General features: G+C 48.9%; 2 protein-coding genes and 1 long non-coding RNA gene across 4 annotated transcripts; 2 read left to right on the plus strand and 1 right to left on the minus strand.

Annotated features, from left to right (window-relative positions):
- The first annotated feature begins 296 nt into the window (after positions 1-296).
- On the plus strand, positions 297-11,821 carry LOC102924306 (SAGA-associated factor 29). Its single transcript, XM_076552421.1, has 9 exons — positions 297-445; positions 3,151-3,226; positions 4,401-4,473; positions 9,636-9,700; positions 10,534-10,663; positions 10,731-10,877; positions 11,071-11,106; positions 11,193-11,355; positions 11,614-11,821. The coding sequence occupies exons 1-9, from the start codon at positions 371-373 to the stop codon at positions 11,728-11,730; spliced, it is 882 nt and encodes a 293-aa protein (XP_076408536.1). The 5' UTR covers positions 297-370; the 3' UTR covers positions 11,731-11,821.
- A 90-nt stretch (positions 11,822-11,911) lies between these two features.
- Positions 11,912-16,902, minus strand: LOC102923800 (sulfotransferase 1A1). Of its 2 annotated transcripts, none has more exons than XM_076552436.1 (9): positions 16,749-16,902; positions 14,621-14,772; positions 14,222-14,347; positions 14,050-14,147; positions 13,251-13,377; positions 13,068-13,162; positions 12,414-12,594; positions 12,178-12,285; positions 11,912-12,080 (listed from the first exon to the last, which is right to left on the minus strand). In XM_076552436.1, coding segments are annotated over exons 2-9 (885 nt in total). In that variant the 5' UTR covers positions 14,769-14,772; positions 16,749-16,902; the 3' UTR covers positions 11,912-12,078. The 2 variants fall into 2 exon arrangements, with proteins under 2 accessions (XP_076408551.1, XP_042126049.2); XM_042270115.2 differs by lacking the exon at positions 16,749-16,902 and adding an exon at positions 15,507-15,650.
- LOC143268854 (uncharacterized) lies at positions 15,670-20,715 on the plus strand. The gene is made up of 2 exons (XR_013044989.1): positions 15,670-16,028; positions 16,978-20,715. It is a non-coding gene; the product is annotated as an uncharacterized LOC143268854 (long non-coding RNA).
- The last annotated feature ends 293 nt before the right edge of the window (positions 20,716-21,008 follow it).

A 21,008-nucleotide genomic window follows, 5' to 3' on the forward strand; every position in this document is an offset into this window, starting at 1 on the left:
TTCATGTAAAGTCTTATTTGAAGCAGAGTGGTAGTGCTTGGCTATCATTCTGGCCATTCTGCAGGCAAAGGCAAAGCTTTCAAGTGTAAGGCCAACTGTCGCTTGCTTGCTGCATCCCTCCATCTCTGCCTCTGTGGTTATCTTTCCTTTGTGTACGTTTGTCTCTTCTTATAAGGGCACAGTCGCTCCAGGTGACGGTCTCGTCTTACTTTTGACTTACGTCTGCAAAGACCCTGTTTCCAATGACATCATCTACATGCACCAAGGATCAGGACTCCGTGAGTCAGAAATACAGTTCAACCCACAGCAGACAGTGACGGCTTTCCTGCCTTTCTTTTCTCTCACCAGATGCCCGTCACAGGCTCGTCCCATGGCCCTCGTTTCTGCTGATTCCCGAATTGCAGAGCTTCTCACAGAGCTCCATCAGCTGATCAAGCAAACCCAGGTAGGGGCGAAGTGAAGCATGGGCTGTGGTGTTATGCTGTGAGGAGGAGGGGCTTATGTTCAGAGCCCTCCATGAGCTAAGATACCATAGAAGAGGCGGGGGGAGGAGACTCGAGTCTGACTGCCATTCCTGTGGGGTTTCTGTCCAGTACAGATCTCACCGTTGTTTAACAGCGCTTTGAAGACAGATCGCAGACCACACAGGGTCCTATTGAAAGTGCACAATTCAGTGATTTTTAGAATTCAGTTGTATAACTGTCACCGCAGTCAGTTCTAGAGCCGTACTCAAGGTGATCACTCCTCCTCCTCCTCCTCCTCCACTCCAAACTCCTCCTCCTCCACCCCAACTCCTCCTCCTCCTCCACCCCAACTCCTCCTCCTCCACCCCAAACTCCTCCTCCTCCTCCCCAACTCCTCCTCCTCCACCCCAACTCCTCCTCCACCATCCCAACTCCTCCTCCTCCACCCCAAACTCCTCCTCCTCCACCCCAACTCCTCCTCCACCATCCCAACTCCTCCTCCTCCACCAACTCCTCCTCCTCCACCCCAACTCCTCCTCCTCCACCCCAACTCCTCCTCCACCACCCCAACTCCTCCTCCTCCACCCCAAACTCCTCCTCCTCCTCCCCAACTCCTCCTCCTCCACCCCCAAAGTCCTCTTCCTCCACCCCCAAAGTCCTCTTCCTCCACCCCCAAACTCTTCTTCCTCTATCCCCAAACTCCAAGTAAACACAGATGTTATTACGAGGTAAGGTAGTCAAAGGATTTAGAGATAACTTCCAGGATCTGGTCAAAGGACAAAGCACTTTAGAATGTGTGGGGTTTAGACAAGCCAGGTCTACTGAGTTAACCCTGTTCACCTTCTGCTGCCCAGATTACTACCCTGGCCCATGACCATATATTTCTGGGCTGCAGCTCAGCTGAAAATAAAGCCAGTCACCTTGCCTCAGTCCAGACAGATTACCATGGCATTATGTACTAGAGTCTACCACTTCTTCTGAGATAGACACAGGTGGTATTTAGCATAATTCTTACCGGTATTGACAGTGCTTCAGGACATAGCTTAGGTTGCTCTGTTACTGTGTAGTCATGATACGTCACTGTGTTACAAGTACCCTGGAGATGTCCATAGGCTACAGGAATGAGGGTGGAAGGCCTTTGTCTTGTGGCTTCTCTGGCCTCTGTCTGTTCACAGTACCAAACCTGCTCTGTTGGTTCAGTGTTTAACCCCTTCTTTCCCCACGATGGATGGTTTTGGAGTTCCCAGCATTTGTACTGGTCCTGCCTGACTCTAGAGTCCCTCTCCATTTCTAATTGACTTCCATTCTTGGCTTTTTTCCTATAAGAGAACTCACGTCGATCATCTTATCCTAATTAACAAATACTTTTCCTCTGAATGCAGCTCCTCATTCATCATGTATTTGTCTTGTCCCACAAGGCATAGGCTGTCACCTGCCTCTTCCAAAGCCCTTTTCTGTCTGTGGGTCAGTGTTGACCTGCCACTCACATTGCAGATATATACTGATGACCTAGGTGTAGTCAGGGTACATGTTTCATTCCAGAATATGTACAGTGGCCATTCTAGGACTAAACCGGTCACAGTCACATGCACATTTATTTGTCCTGAGTATAGTACCAAGGAATTGCATCTGCCAGATGATATCTACTACTCTAATCTTTTTGTTTTCAGACTTATTTTTACTTTATGATTATGGGTGAGTACCCTCATGTATGTTTGTTTACTACATGCATACATGGTGTCCCTGGAGGCCTGAAGAGGTCATCAGATCCCCTGGAACTGTAGTTATAGACAATTGTGAGCTGCCACATGGGTGCGAGGGCTAGAACCTGGGTCCTCTGGAAGAGCAGCACTTAACTACTGAGCCATCTCTCCAGCCCCATGATGCTCAAAATCCCATTTCCTCCTATATATTCAAATAGCTTTTCTCTCATTCACAAATAAAGAGTCTTATGTGTTTGTTCCTATAGCATACTCGTAGCATATTGAGCATGCCATTGCTCTGTTTGTCCACTACGATTTCCCAAGTATTTGCTCACTGAAGATTGTGTGTGTGTATGTGTGGTTGTTTTGTTTTTCTGAGACAGGGTCTCTCTGTGTAGTCCTGGCTGGCCTGGAACTTGCTCTCTAAACCAGGCTGGCCTAGAACTCAGAGACCTATCTGCCTCTGCCTCCCGAGTGCTGGTATTAAAGTCATGTGCCACCACATATGGCTTATTGATGTTTATAGCTACACACTAGTTGTTCTGGACCACATGGTCCAGTGAGCCAGTAGGGAGCAATTCCAAGAAATTCCTCTTCAGAACCTACCCTTAGTTGGTGTACCCTGAAAAATAAGAATCATAAAATACTGGTGCATGTTTGCTAAGTGAAAGATCCCAGTATGTTATATACTATATGCGTCATTCAAACTGTGTGACAAATTCCAGAAAAGACACACTAGAGAAAGTAAAGAGATGTGAATGGCAGAGCCTTGGGAGACCTGGGGTGGGATGAAAGGCTAGGAGGGCCGTGGAGGAGGTTTAGGGAGGTAGGACTCTTGTGTAGGATGCTGTAATGAGAGGTCTACAACTGCAGTGGCTGTTCAACCATAGGGCAGCACAACGCAGAGGGAGCCGTAATGTAAACAGTGGGCTGTCGTTAGGGTAAAGGGTCAACTTCATGGCCTCTTGACCTCAACTTTACAGGAAGAGCGTTCGAGGAGCGAGCACAACTTGGTGAACATCCAGAAAACCCATGAGCGAATGCAGACTGAGAACAAGAGTGAGTAAATGAGGCAGGAGAGAAAGGAGGTGGGAAGGGCTGAGACCAGGAGCATGGCCTTACTGTGTCTTCCAAGGGACTTTTGCTTGTATCTGCATAGTCCAAAGTTGCTCTTCAGGGTTGTTGTTCCTTTGGCTGAAGGACCTAAAGTGACAGGGACTGATGACTGACTGCCTTGCACCAAAGGACCTCAGAGTCTCTCAGCTCAGGACTGGAAAGGCAGCCTTGTGTGCAGGAAAACTCACCCTTACCTTAGAGCTCATGGGCACAGGGCTTTTCTGGAGCAGAATTCCCCCATGGCCTCTGCATGTGCAGGAAAGCAGCTCACCCCACCCTGTGCTTGGTGCTTTCTAATTCAGAGTAACTTTGGACAGTACTAGCTTCTCCTTGGTTCTCTGTACCTGTCTTGGTATGGACAGGTGTCAGGTTAGAAGTGCTTTCTAAGAATGGTGGGGGCTAAAGAGGTGACTCAATGATTAAGAGCACTGGATGCTCTTCCAGGACCCAGGTTCAATTCCCAACACCCACATGCCACATGGTAGCTCACAACTATCTGCAACTCCAGTTCCTGGGCGTCTGACATACTCATACACAATGCATCTAAAGCAGGAATAAATTATTATTTTTTTTTTAAAAAAAAGAATGATGGTGGTGTCTTCACCACATGGAAATGTGACCCTGATGATCAGGGAACACCTTTTTAATGTGTGTTGTAAGGGGGCGTATATGCACATGTGCATGTGTGCAGAGGTCAACCTCAAGTTTCATTCCTCAGGTATCTTGCACTTTTTTGTTGTTTTTGTTTTTGTTTTTGAAATGGTCCACTATATATCCCTGGCTGGCCTAGAACTCAGTGTGTAAGCCAGACTGGCCTTCAGGTTGCTGATATTGACCTTCCTCTGAAAGTGCTGATTAAAACAAATGCTGCCACATGTGAGGTGCCTGGCTTTTCTTTTCTTGGGTTCTGGTGATTGAGCTTGGTTCCTGGTCCTTGCAAGGCAAGTACTTTCCATCCTGAGCCTTCTTACTAACCTCCTGGGAGCATGTTTGAACTCCTGAAGCTTAGAATCCAGGCCCTGGCCTCTGAGCCTCTTCAAGCTGATTCTGATGTCCTGGGTTGGGGTCCCACGCTGCCACTTCCTCTTGCTCACGCCTCCTCCTCCTGTGTTTGTAGTCTCTCCTTATTACCGGACAAAGCTGCGTGGTCTCTACACAACTGCCAAGGCTGATGCGGAGGCTGAGTGCAAGTGAGTACCATCCCCGGGGCTGCCGTCCCATCCCTGACCTCTGTTCTGGACCACACGTGACTGGAGGCCACAGCCCCAGCCTGCCTTCTGTCTGTGAAGAGGGTCCTCCTGCTCTGCCTCTCCCATTGCTTGAACCTTCCCAAGCCCTACCTTTATTACCCATTCTCCCCCTTTAGTTCACTACTTTATAGATGCAGTAATCAGTGTCATGTCCCTGCATACCATTTCCTAGTCATGTGACCCTGCAGTCAATTCAGTTGAAACTCTGTTGCCTTGCCATTAAAATCTGGGTGGTAACTCCTACTGGATTGTGAACAGACTGTGGGATAATGTGGAGAGAATGCTGGATTCTATAAACTATTCTTCCCCCATGGGAATATGCTGATTGTTGCAGCCTGTAATGGGAACCAGGACCACTGTATGGCGCTGCTGTGCCTGTAATGGGAACCAGGACCACTGTATGGCGCTGCTGTGCCTGTAATGGGAACCAGGACCACTGTATGGTACTGCTGTGCTCATGTTACCATTCCAAGTATTTTTTTTTTTAATATTTTTTATTTTTTGAAACAGAGTCACACAATGTAGCTCTTGTCCTGGAACTCACTGTGTAGAGCGGGCTGGCCTCCAACTCCCAGAGATTGGCCTGCCCATGCCTCCCTAGTACTAGGATTAAAGACGTGCTGTACCATACCTGGTCCAGATACTTTATATATTTCTTTACTCCACTTGATCCTCAAAGCATTCCTTTGATGTAGTTTTTAGTATTGTACCAATTTACTGTTAAGGAAGCTGAATCATAGAGGGATAATGAATCTTCAAAACTCATTGAGCTAGTAAGTGGGAAAGTCTGGTTTCTAAGGCAGAAGTCCACAGTTAGTACTCTGCTAGGTTGCTGAACAGGGCCTTTTTACAGCTCAACTTATTTTAAATGAACACATCTCACAGGATTCTGACAGAAGTTAATGTGTTCTTATGTGTAGCCAATTCTCTTCAGTTTTGTTGTTGTTGTTTGTTTCTATTTTCTTTTTTCGAGATAGGGTTTCTCTGTGTAGTTTTGGTGCCTGTCCTGGAACTCTCTCTGTAGACCAGGCTGGCCTCGAACTCACAGAGATCATCTGGCTCTGGCTCCCAAGTGCTGGGATTAAAGATGTGTGCTACCACTGCCCAGCCTCTTCACTTTTTAATGCAAGTTGTAGGCAGATAATCTTAAGCCTTCCTAATAAGTCTTACTCTGCTGTTTTTAATAGTGGCTGTATGTTGAGGGACCCTCAGAATGCCAGCTGTGGGGTAAGGACCAGAGAAGCCTACATGGCTCAGAAGCAGGGGAGGTGGTCCATAAGGGCCTCGAGTGCCACAGGCCTCACTCCAGAGGCCTCGGGAAACAATAAGACTTAAAGTTGCAATAAAAAAGAAGAGTTGGGGAAGACTTCAAAGCCAGTTAGAGACCAAGTCCATGGTGGCGATGGAGGTCAGTGGACCGTGGTAGAAGGGTAGAGAGCAAAAGCCAGTTCAATAGAGCAGTTTTTGAGATCTATTTAGGGAGATAGTTGTCAGAAGGGAGTTTCAAGATGGCAAAGTTTCTAGTTTAGACAGAAGCGTCTGGTGTGGCTCCCCATGTGAGGCTGGAGCACAGAACAGAAAGAGGAGTGGGCTCTGCTCCTACAGAAGAAACACATGAGTTCTTCTGAGAGCCGAGCCCGCCCACTCTGGACTGGAGTGGCTCCTGTAGGTCAGATGGCTGCTCAAGTTTGTTTTTCTGGTTTGTGGGTTTTTCCTTTTGTAGTGCTGGGGATGGGACCCAGCGCCTTTGCAGACTCCAGATCTTCATTGGCAGTAAAAAGTCAACTGCCCTTTCTGTCCTAACTGCTGACAGAGTGAAGACTCAAACGAGTTTGGTATGGAATGACTCTGGCACAACTTACCCAGCATTCAACACTTAGGAGCCTGTTTGGTAAACATGGGCTTGCATTGAAATGCTTTTGCTAATTTAGATTTTCATCACCCTACAGATACCCAACCAGACCTTCCCAACTCAGTAGCTGGGAGAGAGAAAGGAAGCAAGAGAGATGAAGCTACTCTCCATCTAGATCAGACAAACCCATGCCACCGGGGTTACTGAATCCATCTGGGTGATTAGTAATAAACACAATAGCGTTTTTATACAGCATTTAAATTAGGATATCAGTGCAGATATAAAACTGTGACCCAGAGGGCTTATTCCTATTTCCTCATGAAAGAGGCCTGTTCTGGTGCAGATCTCCATTGCTCAAGTCTCCAGGCTTTGATCTGGACCACTTTTCAATCTCTTAGCCGTTTATGACTTGACGTTGGGAAGGTTATAGGTTACTTATTCTGTGGCATGTCCCTCCCATGGGAGTGTTTAGTACTTCCTGGCTTCTAGACTCAGGCTTGGCACCTCAGGCAGTGGTAACACAGTAGTAGCTTTCTATTAGAAGGCCCAAGATGCTATGTCTCCTTACTTGATGTGGGATCTCTCAGGTGTGTTTCCCACTGTGTCATCTGCAAGGTCTTGCGACTCTTTGAATATCCCACTTCACATCACCGATTAGTATCCCTTTCTGTTTGTTCCCAAATCACTGGGCTGGTTCTTGGTGGGTTTTGCTGTTCCTTTGATGTTATGTAGACTGCAACTTTGAATGTAGGACAGAAAACTATGTTCTCCAAAGAGGCCCAGCAGCAATATCAGCCTTTCACAGTATCTCTGGCCTCCTGACCATCATTCTTTGTCAGCTTTCTGGGTCCCTCGCTGTCTGAGTCCCAACACTCCCAAGCTACAGCTTTGCTCAGGGTTTGCTGAGGAAACAGAAAAAGTGGCCCACGGTTGTTCCTGTTGATTAAGGGTGAAGCCTTCTCTGGAAGATGTCACAAGATCTGAGAGAAGAGGCCTCTGGAGAACCTGTACAGTGATGTCCACTGCTGGCCTGCCTGCCAGCCCGGAACCCCTGTCCACTGACTTCTGGAGGCTCAGGGTACAGGCCTACCCAGGCTTCAGTCCTGGAGGAATGAGTCCCTGTCACTGGGGCTGCCCTGACCTTGCCTGGCCTCCCTAGGCCCACGCCTACCCCCACCCCCACCTCTGGGGTTCTGCTTCCCCCTCTGCTCCCTGGCCCCGCCCCTGGAGCTTCCCTGTTATTGCTCCTTACTGTCATGAAACTCCCACAAGAAAGCAGCTTAAGGAAGAGGGGTTCCTTTGGCTTCATGGTGAGAAGGTTGTCTGTCGTGGAAGGGAAGGCACAGCACCAGGAGCTCCAGGCTGCTGGTTGCCCTGCGTTGTACTGAGGAGGCAGAGAGCTCAGGCAGGACACTAAATTAGGTCTGCACCTCACCAGCCCACTTCCTTTAGCCAGGCCCCCCTCCTAAAGGATCCACAACCCTGCATAAAGCTCCACCAACTCAGGGCCACCTGCCCTGCTCAAACACATGAGCCTATTAGGGACGTGGCATACTCAGATCCGAGCTTCCGTTCCTGTCATCTCAGGACGGGGTCAGAGCTTTGGCAGGATCTCTACAGAACTGGCCAAAGCAGTATCCAGGACCTCATGCACCTGCTCTCTCAGGGGCTTGTCCTGCCACTCTCTCCTGCATTGTCCTTATGCTTTCACAGTGGAAAACAGCATGGGAGCAGTTGCCAGGCTTTCACGTGGCACTTGGCTCCATCCCGAGCACTGAATAAAATTTATAATCATTGGTTAGTTAACATTCTGAGCCCTGTCGTTGATGAATCCCACCGTGAACATCACACATTGACACAAACTTGGAGTATTGACCACTCACTGTGGCCTCTTACACTATAAAGACATTCTCTGAACATGAAATGTGTGATGTAGCCACCAGTGTTTCATGTGTTTTCTCAAAAGTATAATTTAGTAAATGTTTGTTTTGTTTGCTCTGGTTTTTCAAGACTGGGTTTCTCTGTGTAACCTTGACTGTCCTGGAACTTGCTCTGTGGTCCAGGCTGACCTAGAACTCAAGAGATCTGCCTGCCTCTACCTTCCAAATGCTGGGATTAAAGCCCTGCACCATCACTATCCAGATAAATACTTGGTTTTTTGTTTGTTTATTTTGTGTATGTGAGTGTTCTATCTGCATATACACCTGAATGCTAGAAGAGGGCATCAAATCCCATTATAGGTGTTTGTGAGTCACCATGTGGGTGCTGGGAATTGAACTTGAGACCTCTGCAAGAGCAGCCAGTGCTGTTAACTACTAAGCCATCCCTCCAGCCTCAGTAAATTTCTAAATCAGTAGCATAGTCAATACTATAATCAAATGTTATTGAGTATATATGATTGTATGTGCCCTGCTTGTATGTGACTGTCACTGCAGAGAATGTAATATGTGCACTATGACATTAAATGGCAGTGGTGCCATGAGGCATTAAAAGTTGTTCAAGTCCATTATAATCCTGTGGGGCCACTGTCCCAGGATTGTGACATATACAGACTTGTTGACTGAGATATCTGGGGTAATTCCTATTTCTACTTAGGGTCTATGGTCTCATATTTTCTCTTTGTTTTTTATTAGTATTTTGTGTATATATGTGGTATATATGTTTATGCAGTATGTATATATGTTTGTGTAGGTTCCCAGGCATGTGAGTGTGCATGTACATGGGAGAGAGTGAATATGTAAGCTAGTGGTTGATATTTGTTGTCTTCTTTGATTATTGTCCCCCTTAGTTTTTGAGACAGGGTCTCTCACTGAACCTGGAACTGACTTGGCTAGGGTGTTTGGCCAGTGAGCCCCGAGGATCCAGGTGTCTCCACGTTATCCCGGTGCCGGGATTGCAGGCACATGCCACCATGTCTGACTCTCAGATGGGTGTTGGTAATCTAACTCAGATCCTCAAGCTTGGGCAACAGGTACTTAATTCACTGAGCCATATCCATAGCTTCTCCTTTTTTGTTTGAAGCGAGGTCTCTCTCTAGCCTAGGCAGACCTGGAGCTCATTGTGTAGCTAAGGTGTCATCAAACTCACTACAGGATTGCTGCAGCCTCCTAAGTGGCAGGATTACAGGTGCCAGCCACCACATACAAAAGGATCTGTAGTCTGCAGCATAGACTTGGTCTGGGGAGCCCAGTGGCCAAGAAGCCTATGCTGGGTGCCTCACCGAGCACTCTTTTCTCCCTTCCCTGCCTAGCATCCTCCGCAAAGCGCTGGATAAGATAGCTGAGATCAAGTCTCTGTTGGAAGAGAGGCGGATCGGTGAGTGGGAGAAATGCAGGGCATTTCTTGACCAGACATGGTGGGGGCCCGGGGAAGCAGTCACGGCCCAGCAGGAAGCATGGCACATGATCTGGTGGGGTCACCCAACAGTTGTCGGAGACAGACTCAGAGGCCAAGAGTGTGCCTAGTTCTCTGCCCAGACCCAGTCATTTTGCCCCAGCCTTCCCACTGCCCTTGCTCACTCTGTCCAGGGCTGGTCATCTCTCTCCTTCCTACCGCTGCTCCCTGTGTGACATGCTTTGGTGACAATCTGTCACTCTTTGTGCCCCAAAGCCAGCCACACATGTGAATCTGGCTTGGCTCCCTGCCTTGTGGGTCCCCTCAGGTGCCACCTCCTTGGCTTCCTGACTTCCGTCTTGCCCCAGATGCAACTCTTCACCCTTTGGCATCATCATGGGACCATTTTTGTTTGTTTTCAGTTGAAGAGTGTGGTTATCCCCCCGAGATAATTTGTGCCCCTTTCACTGAAATTACATACACTAGTAGAAAGGAGATCAACCTAAGCACCTCATTCCAGGATTTTCATTGACCCAGCACATTCACATATCCAGCACCCTGATCAGGAAATGGAATGTAGCCTGCTTCCTGGGAACCCTCCTTTTTAGTTCTTCTCCATGATGGTGGCCACTGTCCTGACATCTCACCCGTTTGAGAGTTAGGCCTGTCAGTTCCCACCCTTAGATGTCTGTTAAGAAGGGGCGTGGATGGTGTTGGGATGCTGGTATCAAGTGCTCCAGCTCAGAGCAGTTGCTGGGGTGTGACTGGGTCAGGTACCATCCACGTGGCCTCAGGGGTTCACTTGCTTCCCACAGCGGCCAAGATCGCAGGTCTCTACAATGACTCGGAGCCCCCACGGAAGACCATGCGCAGAGGGGTGCTGATGACGCTGCTGCAGCAGTCAGCCATGACCCTGCCCCTCTGGATCGGGAAGCCTGGTGACAAGTGAGGGCAGGAACTAGCCAGAGAGGGCTGGTGTCAGGGGGCCAGACTAACAGGCTTTCTCTCCTAGGCCCCCACCGCTCTGTGGAGCCATTCCAGCCTCAGGGGACTATGTGGCCAAACCTGGAGACAAGGTGGCTGCTAGAGTGAAGGCTGTGGATGGGGATGAGCAGTGGATCCTGGCTGAAGTAGTCAGTTACAGCCATGCTACCAACAAGTGAGTGTGTGCCTGACTTTGCCTTCTCACCGCTCCGGCTTCCGCCGCCTGGGGGAGGACCCCCCCACCCTTGCAAAGGCTGTGGGGGGTGCTCCCTCAAGCTGCTTCAGGCTCTTTTCATCCTCTCATCCTTCCTCCTGGATGCAGACTGTGCCCCTTGTCCCAGCACTGTCTCCCTTTTGTTTGCCCGCAGGTATGAGGTAGACGACATTGATGAAGAAGGGAAAGAGTGAGTGTCCAGATGGGGAGCAGTGGGGTCACCAAGCTTGTGGGAGAAGAAGCCTCCATTGGTCACGGCCTATATTGTTCCCCCAGGAGACACACCCTGAGCCGGCGGCGCATCATCCCACTGCCCCAGTGGAAAGCTAACCCCGAGACAGACCCCGAGGCCTTGTTTCAGAAGGAGCAGCTGGTGCTGGCCCTATATCCCCAGACCACCTGCTTCTACCGTGCCCTGATCCACACCCCCCCACAGCGGGTAAGGAGCCGCCATAGAAAGCCTTTGATGGCACCAGAACCTTAAGGGTTGGTCCCATTAATCGTTCTTCAGGATTCCTTCTTGCTATCTTCTTGTCCTTCATCCCCTAAACATAGACTTTCCTGGTAGCACCAGATCCCTTGTCTCCAGAGTAGAGAGGGAAGCAGGATAGACAAGGAGATCAGCTGGGACTCTGGGCAAGGAGAGGCTGCCCTGGCCTAGAAATGTCTTGACCAGCCCTTCCTGTGTGTCCTACAGCCTCAGGATGACTACTCAGTCCTGTTTGAAGACACCTCCTATGCAGATGGCTACTCCCCTCCTCTCAATGTGGCCCAGAGGTACGTGGTGGCTTGTAAGGAGCCCAAGAAAAAGTGAAGCTGGGGGCAGGCTAGAGTCTGCCCCTGCCGACCTCACGGGAGAAGGCAACAAAGGAGTCCTGTAATGAAATAAATACTCTTCCCTCTCACCACGTCTCCTGGGCCTCAATGCTTCAGACCTTCTTGCCCTCCTCCATCAGACACATGGGATTGATGGCCGCAGAAGGGAGAAGGCCCAGTCAGCTCGCAGGGCATTTATTCTTTCAGGTAAAATACAGTTTGTCTTCCGTTCTTGAATGGTTGGTTCCTGTTCAGTGCTCGGATCCATTGCTTTCCTGACACACGTTGATAAAACCATCTTCGTTCAGACACGTCCTCAGCCCTGTTCATTCTCCTCGCTCAGATTTCCTGTAGGAATACAGCAGGATGCGTCATGTTTTAGTCTTGAGGCCATAATGGGTTATGTCAGTTTGCCTTCATTCCCAATATAGCCACCCCCACTTACAGATGCCACGGAACTTGAGGTTGCAGCCTTTCATCATCTTAGCGTAATGGGCATCGAAGCGTTCATTCTGGGCTACAGTGAAGGTGTTTTTCCAGTCCCCAGTGGTACCTGCAGAGGGAGAGAGGAAGAGAGAGACTGTTGAGTCACAGCCACAGGACCACGTGACTACAGTATTGTTGGTGCATCCAACCTCCCTCCCCCAAATACTCCAAATGACCATCCAGGCCGCTACCTACCTTTCCTCATGAAGGGAGAAACACCATGGTCCATGATTTCAGAGGGGAGGGTGGTGTAGTTAGCCATGGAGTTCTCCTTCATTTTCTTGAATGATGTGTGGTGAACAATGAGATCCACAGTCTCTTCAGGCAGAGAGCGCCCCAAAAACTCTAGGACCTTCTTGATCTCCCGTTTGGGGTTCTGGAGTGTAGAGAGGATCTCTGATTGCTCACTGGGATGAGTTTGGGGTGTGACCCACAGGGAGCTGGCCACTTCTACCAAGGAACTCTCAGAACTAATGCCTTGACTCAGCCTCTTGCCCTGATGCAAAGTAGGTAGTTTCTAACTTGTCTTGGCATGATCTCTGGGTTCATTCTGGAGAGGACAGGGACAGATTTGATCACTGGTGCCCAGACTTGGCACCTCTGGAGCAGGGAGAAGCAAGAGCAGCAAGCCACCAGGTCAATCCTGGCACATGACTGACACCTACTCCAAGATAAGGGCTGAGCATGCTCTCTGCTGAGCTGTGCTGGGGTCCTGAGCCAGGAGGTAAGATGGGAGGTGCTGTCTGGGGTGAGGCTGGGATAGGGATGGAGCTCAGGGCCAGGACAGGGCCAGGTTCCTGAGGGTCCTGCCTGTGGGACCCAGAAGGAGGTGGTAGCAGGCAGCCTCACCTCCTTCATGTCTTCATAGAAGAGGTAGAGGACAGGGTGGGTGTGTGTCAGCTCCCACCACTCCTTCACGTGCTGGAACCACGACCCATAGGACACTGGGGACAAGACGGCACAGACACAGGCCTGTTAGCTCCAGCTCTGCCCCTGGGTCCAGCCCCCTCCTGGCTACAGACTCAGATTCACCTTTCCCGTCCATGAAGTTCTCCAGGAAGCTCTCCCAGGTGCCTGGATCAGGGTGTAGCTTGGCCATGTTGTAGAAATTATAATAGGAGACAACCACATCCTTTGGATTTCGAGCAATGTAGATCACCTGCAGGGGGAGACAATCCCTAGTTCTGGTTCCTTCTGCTGTCCTGTCACCCTTCACAGGACCCAGTGAGGTGTCATACTTTCTAGCACTGGGGACTCTCAGCACTTCTTTTGGGGAAGGCAGAAGAGAACACAGGACTAGAAGTTGACTTGTTGAGACTTCATGGTATGGGCACCACTGACCTAAGATTTCACCTTTGATGCCACAGTCCTGACTATTCCATGAACTATATTTTATCTGACTCCACTATTGTCAATACATCCACGTGGTAGGTCAGAGTTCCACCCGCCCTCCATCTCTGTCCTGTGAGCTTCTGTAGCTTACACTGAAGAATTCATTTTCCTTGTTACCTGAGCCCTGCCAGAGTGACAGCCAGAGATCCTCCATCCAAGATGAAACAGGGCTTGAGTAGTCCCACAATTCCCAGCAGAACAGATCAAGGGTAGGATGATCCCAGGAGCCCTTGAATCCTCTCGCCTTAGCCCCCCTTCTCTCCCTGTGTCCCCCTCTTTCCTTCCCTTCCTCCCTCTTTTCCTTTCTTTTCCTCTGTCTTCCTGAAACAGGGTGAGATACAGCTCAGACTGGTCTTGAACTTACTGTGATCCTTCTGCCTCTCCTTCCCAAATGCTGGAAGGTACCATCATAACTGGTCTTTCTTGTTTTTGTTTTTACCTTGATCTTCTGATCCAGCAGACTCTGAGGAAGCAACGACAGGGGCAGATGTGTCTTGAGGAGCCGTGGGGCTGGTGTCTCTTCCAAAGATTCAAGACCTACAGTTGAGCAGAGAACTTTGTTAAGAGGTCCTACCTCTCTCCACTTGTGTCTAGCACCCTAGTGTTCATACCTGAGGGAACTCCTGGGCATTTGAACTCAAGGAAGGGCACCCGGGCATAGATGGGGGCCCGGCGACACTTTTCTAGCTGGCCATCCTGGTAGATCATGTCCAGGATCTCACTCATCCAGGTAGTACCTGGAAAGAAGGGAAAAAGGGGTGAGGAGGAGCCAGGAGGTGATGGTGTACACTTTTATTCCCAGCACTTGGGAGGCAGAGGCAGGCAGATCTCTGAGTTTGTGGCCAGCCTGGTCTACAGAGCAAGTTCCAGGACAGCCCAGGCTACACACAGAAACCGTATCTCGAAAAACAACAACAACTAAACAAACAACAAAAAGGTATGGAGGTCCCAGAGTCTGGCCCTGCTCACCAAAGTAAGGTCTATAGGACATTAGGGGAACCACTGCTCACCAGACTTTGGGTATGTGCTGATAAGCAAGTCATCAGGCCAGACTGTCATGTTCTGCAATGGCCCAATAGTCTCTGCAAAGTATTTGATGAGTGGGATGCCCTTCACAGGCACCAGTGGTGGACGGGCGAAATCCTCAATCAACTCCATGTTGCTGCATTGAGAACAGAATATAAGACTCACTTTCCCAACAAGTTCACAATTCTGTGCTGAATTCTTGCTTTAAGATTGGGATCCTGAGGCTCTGGCAGCTCACTGAGGTGCCAGGTAGACCTGGGATCAGAGGCAACTCTAACTCCAGCAAAAGTCACTACTGTGGCTACATCGCTGCTCGCCTGCAGAACTTTGCATGTCCCTGGTGCCCAAGCATAGTCCAGACATTAAAGCACACTGAGGTAGAATCAATACAGGGTTTGACATTTTGGGGGAAGATTCCAGCACCTCAGGAAACTTTGAGCACCGGCCATGTCTCTTATACTTCCTGGTGCAGCTGGAAGGTCGGCCCCTGCGGCATGGGTGTCTCTCCTCACTTTTCCTCCTTGAGCTTTCTGTTACCTTCAGAAATGCCCCACACCATCCAGACCTGATGCCTTTCTTGCTCTGAGACGAGCATAACCAGTTTAGTTACTAAGAGTGTTTTAGGCCAGGGAGAGATTTTCTACTAAAAAGGATTCTAAAACCAGCCAAGAAAGAGAGGGGGGAGGGAGGCCTCAGACAAGCTCTTCTGAGGTGGAGTGTGTGTGTGGGGGGGAAGAACAGAGAGGCTAGAGGCCCAGGCAGGGGTCAGATAGACTAATCAAGGTGTAGGAAGTAGCTGGCCCTGGAAGAGTATTGGAACCTGTCTGTAGCCAGGCAGGGCAACGGTGGCCACCCCACTCTGCCACTCACCTGATTCTGAGTTTCTGAGCCTCTCCTGGTGCACAGTGGTGGGGATCTTTGTGTAGATGTTGCAATGTGGGAAATGCAGAATTGGACTTTGAGCTGAAGATTTTGTAGGTCCCAAGTGGGAGGGAGTGGCATCAGTACTAGGACTGACTGTTCTCCAAAAACAAGGGGAGTGGAAGGGGGTGGAGATGGGGCGGAACTCTGTGGTGATGTATTGTGTATTAAATAAAGCTTGCCTGAGGAGCAGAGGACAGAGCCTGCCACTAGATTAAACACAGGCCAGGCAGTGGTAGCACACACCTTAATCCTAGCACTTGAGATCTCCTGCCTTTCCTACCAGTATTTGGGATCACAGACACCATTAATCCCAGTATAGAAAGGAAGTAAAATGGCTGGACAGAGAAAGGCAATGAGGCGGGAGGAGACAGGAGCTAGACGCTTTTTCAGCTGAGGACTCGGAGGCTTTCGGTCTGGATTCGTGGAGACGGGATCTCACTTTCCATTCAGCCTGAGGACTCAGTAGTGGTGAGAAATGTCTCTAGTAGCTTGTTTCTTTGTCTTCTGATCTTTCAGCATTTACCCAATATCTGGCACCAGGTTTTATTATTATTATTATTATTATTATTATTATTATTGCATTTAGAATTTTTGCAACAGAACTCTATTACTACCTCCCCCCCACACACACACTGTGGACTGTGGGTTTAGCCTGTAGAAAACAAGGGTAGATCAATGGACAGTTGACACCATTAGCAAAGGGAGGGGCGTGGCCAGATGGGGACAAAGCTGTTCATGTTCCTGCTGGCTCCCAGCCAGTCCTGAGGACATCTGGGTTTGGATGAGAGCAACCACAGCAGTGCCCGGAACTTCTTGCTGAACTCAGGGAAAATACAGAGTGATGAGAGGGAGCAAGGTCAGCGAACTGGAGCTGCAGCAGAGTTGATAAGTTGTTCCGGGGAGAGACCTGGAGTCTAGCGGCCCTGGAAGGTGCCCCTGCCTCATGGCTGCTGGGCTACCTCAGCCAGAGCCACACAGTCCCTAGAAGGGTTTTTACCCTCTGGACGTGCAAGCAGCTCCACAAAGACAGGAAAGGCTGCAGCTGGGTGTGTCATAGGGCCCCAGGGAGGAGAAGAACCCCACCCTCTAGAACGTTGTCTTCTGCATCAAGCTGCACTGGAGTCAGATATCAAGGGTGAAAGGTGAAAGGTCAGAGAAGCACAGCAGCAGCCACTAGAGACTTCTTACCTCTACAAAGTCCCAGACCGAATGGGGGACATATGTCTCTAGGAATCCTCAGACTGAATGGAGGTGATCCTGTCACCAGCTCCCTATTGTGCTGGCATTAAAGGTATGAGCATCCCATGTGCTGAGATCAAAGGCATTAGATCCCAAATGCTAGGATCAAATGCCTGAGATCCCAAGTGCTGGGATCAAAGGTGTGAGCCACCACCACCCCGCTCTGTTTCTCTTTTAGACTGGATCAATCTTGCGAAGCCCAGGGTGGCCTTGCCTGATCTTCCTGCTTCCTCCTCTCAAGTTCTGGGATTAAAGGTGTGTGCCCCCACGGCCTGGCCTCTATAGTTAAAGAGTGGCTAGCTCTGCCCTCTGATCTCCAGGCAAGCTTTATTTGGCAGAACACAAAATATCATACAGCAAGCCTGTGCTGACCAGTAATTCACAATGTAATTCAAGGTGGCCTTGGATTTGTGGCAATCCTCCTGCCCCAGACTCCCCAAGTGCAAGGATTACAGCTGTGAATCACCACACCCAGTCTCATTAGGAGAGTTCTGTGCTTGGAATGAAGATGGGTCCTTGCAGGAGCTCTGACAACACAAGGGAGACCAGTGTCCCAGGAGAGAGACCACCACCCTATGTGTCCTCCTAGCTTCTGGCTCCTCCAGTCTATAGACAAGCTATGGAGCATTTCTCAGTTTTGAAGATAACTATAAATTCATTTATCCATGTATTATGTCTTTTTTTTTCCTTATGGGTGGGCATTAGGATCCAATGCCAGGCCTTAGAGGCATGAGATCCACTAACAGGAACGTATGGAGAGTGGGATCCACTCACAGAACTTGGCATCTATGCAGAGGGGATCCACTCAGAACTTGGCATCTATGGTGAGGGGATCCACTCACAGAAGTTGGCTCCTATAGAGGGGGGATCCACTCCCTGAACTTGGCGTCTGTGCAGAGGGGATCCATCTCAGAACTCGGCACCTGTGGAAAGGGTCACAAACAGAGCAGCATCTCTGGAGGGACAGTGTCTAGTTGCAACTCAGAGCTGTAGCAGTCCCAACAGTGTGCTTACAGGTCACTGCCTCTGGAAAGTCTCTGTCAGCGCATCTGCAGCCAGTGAACGGGGAGAAAGAGAAGACTGGAGACCCAAAGGGTAGTTCGGGCCAGCAATATTGTTGGTTTTACTTTATTGCGGCACTTTTACTCTGTGAGGAAGGGTCACAAGGCACGACAAAACCCAAAATCAGAGCTTCATTAGGAGAGGGGAGGGGACAGAAGAGAGTGACCAGGCCTGTGAAAGACACGTGGGCGGTGGTGGTGGGGAGTCTGTGACCAGTGTTTTAAGGATTTCCCTGCACATGCGCATGTGGGCTTACGGAGCTATGCCACGCATGCGCAGATTGTGTGTCCACAGAGCGTTGGGATGACATAAGACGTGAGGCCTCTTACTTGGCTACTGAACTGCGCGCGTGCAGTTGTGCAGCTGAGGGAGTGAACAGTAATTCTAACAAAATGGCTCAGAGGAAAAAGACACTTGCTGCCAGAGCTTGGTGATCTGAGTTCAATCCCCAGGACCCTTACAGTGAGAAGAGAGAAATGACTCCTACAGGTTGTATTCTGACCCCCGCACAGCATGAATGCACATGTGTATACACAGGTACACACAACATATGTGTGTTGTGTATGTATTTTTTTTATTTGAAGGTAGTCTTTCCTAGCCCCAGAATAAGTTTAAACCTTAAATCCAGCTGTAGCGTTTTGTGTGGGAGAACTCCTGTGTGACAAGGCAAAACTGAGACGTCCATCCTGGCAGGTTCTGTCTTGGAAGGGGCATATTGCTTGGGACTAAGATACTTTGGGGGCCTGGAAACAGGAAATGATCACAGTCAATTGTCCCCGGATTTCCCCAGCCTCAGCTCCTGGAGCAGGGTGGCTGTATCAGGAGTTGTGGTTTAGGGGAAGGCTGGACAGATTCCATGAGAAGCTTGGCAGTGGTGGCCCCGCCCTCCTTAGAGTAAGGTAACTCAACACTGGCAACTCTGAGACAGAGGTCAGGGACATCACCCACCTTTTTTTTTTTCACATGCAGTTTTGTAGGAAAGGGGGCTGGGTACTTCTGAGGGCAGAAGCTCCAGGACAGAGGCAGCAGGTGGTGTAAACTCCAGGACGGCCTCAGCCATGCAGGTTTCTAGGTCACTCCATGGAGTCTCTCCTTCCTGCAGGAGTGTTTCAAGCTCAGGGAGAGTAGAGAGGGCTAAGATGGGTCCTCTGATAATGTTTCAGTCACTGGGGAACACACTTGGGCTTAGACCCCAGCAACCCTGAAGTATACAAACGGGGGAGTCTGGGATGGGATGAGACTCCAGTCTCTCCTAGCACACAAAGAAGGGAGGTCTCTGAGGAGCATTAGCTCTGCTGAGCAGTTGACCTTTGAATCCTCTGGGCTCAGCACCAGTTTAAACAGCATAAAACAGGAAATCTCCAAGTAACTGCCTGCTCTCCTGTCTAGTGGGCGCCATTCCAAACCCAGGACATTTTCCTGCATTTTCTTTCCCTCGGCCCTGTGTTCCCCTCTTCCTGTACTCCTGATAAGTTTATTTTATTTTTGAGAGGTGGTGTGTAGCATGGGTCGAGGATGGTCCTGAGTTCTTGATCCTTCTGCTACTACCAAGTGCTGGGATCGAGGCCTGTGATACCACCCCCAGTTTGATCTTGTTTTTTAAAGTATATTATTGTTGTTCCTTATGATTCTAATTCTGCTCATGTACTCTTCTTTATTGTACGTTTATTTTATAGTTTGCTATCTCCTCTCCTTCTCCCTAACAAGCTTCTCTTGTTTCTTTGTTTAACTTTAGAATCTAATTTTTTTTTCTGTTCCTCCTTCCTTTATTTCACTCAATTCTTGTTTCAACCTTTACCCAATTATTTTATAGTGTTTTGAGACAATCTCTCTATTATGTGTTCCTGGCTGTCCTGGAACTAGATATGCAGTGCAGGTCGGTCTCAAACTGAGATCTGCCCACCTGAGTGCTGGGATTAAAGCATATAAAACCACTCCCAGTTACACTCTCTTGGCAGTTTATTTTCTGCAGTTCTTGGTGGTATCATAGTTGACTTCAGTAGATTTAAAGTGCTTTCTTTTTTCCCCAAAGGCAGGATTTCTCTGTGTAGCAGCCCTAGATATCCTGGAACTCTCTCTGTAGACCAGACTGGCCTCAGACTCATCGAGATCTGCCTGCTTCTGCCCTCCGGGTGCTGGGATAAAAGTCATGGGTCACACCGCCCAGCTAAAATGCATTTCTATATCTGGTTTGACTTGCTATTGGTGTTGGTTGGTTGTTCAACTGTTTGTTATGTTTTTTTTCCCTTAGGAATACTGGGGTCACATCTGTCCCAACAGACTCACAGATCATAACAAACATGAAAAACTAGGTAGCATGGTCCCTGAAAGGAACATAACACCTCCACTGCCAGATCCAAGATACTGAAACTGGGAAAGAACTGAAGGAAGAATTCAGAGTTGAGTAGAGCAATGGCTGAGTGGTTAAGAGCACTTGCTTTTCTTCCAGGGGTTCTGAGTTCAGTTACCAGCACCCACATCAAAGCTCCAGGGGATGTGATGATGTGATGCTTTTGCTCTCTGTGATCACCTGCACTCACATGCAGACACACACATACCTACACATAATTGTTTTTAATCTTTAAATGTGTGTGTGTGTGTGTGTGTGTGTGTGTGTGTGTGTGTGTGTGTGAAATTAAAAGTTAAGTTGGGAGTGGTGGCTACATACTGTGTTTAAAAAAAGAATTAAGGGCTGGAGAGATGGCTCAGAGGTTAAGAGCACTGACTGCTCTTCCAGAGGTCCTGAGTTCAATTCCCAGCAACCACATGGTGGCTCACAACCATCTGTAATGAGATATGACGCCCTCTTCTGGCCTGCAGTGATATATGCTGTATACATAATAAATAAATAAATCTTTAAAAAAAAAAGGATTTTTTTTAAAAAAAAGAATTAAGTTTACTTGTAAAATTAATGGCTTCAAAGAGAACACAAGTAAACAAAGTAAGAAAATAATTCAGGATGAACAAAGTTATCGACGTGGATGCAAAACTCAGCAAGGCGTGTTTTGGATGAAAAACATAAATATCAGGAGTGAAAAAATGGACAAATCAAATAAAAATAGTGGAAAGTACCACCAAGTAATAGACCAGTGATAAGAAGGACTTATCGGGATGGAAGGCAAGGCCAAAAGAATACTATAGTTAGAT

This window comes from Peromyscus maniculatus, chromosome 1 (assembly GCF_049852395.1).
Source record: "Peromyscus maniculatus bairdii isolate BWxNUB_F1_BW_parent chromosome 1, HU_Pman_BW_mat_3.1, whole genome shotgun sequence".
Taxonomy (NCBI): Eukaryota; Metazoa; Chordata; class Mammalia; order Rodentia; family Cricetidae; genus Peromyscus; species Peromyscus maniculatus.

Excerpts from the sequence above, each read along its gene's own strand:
- LOC102924306 (XM_076552421.1), top strand. The coding sequence starts at position 371 with ATGGCCCTCGTTTCTGCTGATTCCCGAATTGCAGAGCTTCTCACAGAG. Across the intron at positions 446-3,150 it reads AGCTGATCAAGCAAACCCAG|GAAGAGCGTTCGAGGAGCGA; the intron begins GTAGGGGCGAAG and ends TCAACTTTACAG. Across the intron at positions 10,878-11,070 it reads TACAGCCATGCTACCAACAA|GTATGAGGTAGACGACATTG; the intron begins GTGAGTGTGTGC and ends GTTTGCCCGCAG.
- LOC102923800 (XM_076552436.1), bottom strand. The coding sequence starts at position 14,768 with ATGGAGTTGATTGAGGATTTCGCCCGTCCACCACTGGTGCCTGTGAAG. Across the intron at positions 14,348-14,620 it reads CAGCACATACCCAAAGTCTG|GTACTACCTGGATGAGTGAG; the intron begins GTGAGCAGTGGT and ends CCTTCTTTCCAG. Across the intron at positions 13,378-14,049 it reads TGCTGGATCAGAAGATCAAG|GTGATCTACATTGCTCGAAA; the intron begins GTAAAAACAAAA and ends CTCCCCCTGCAG.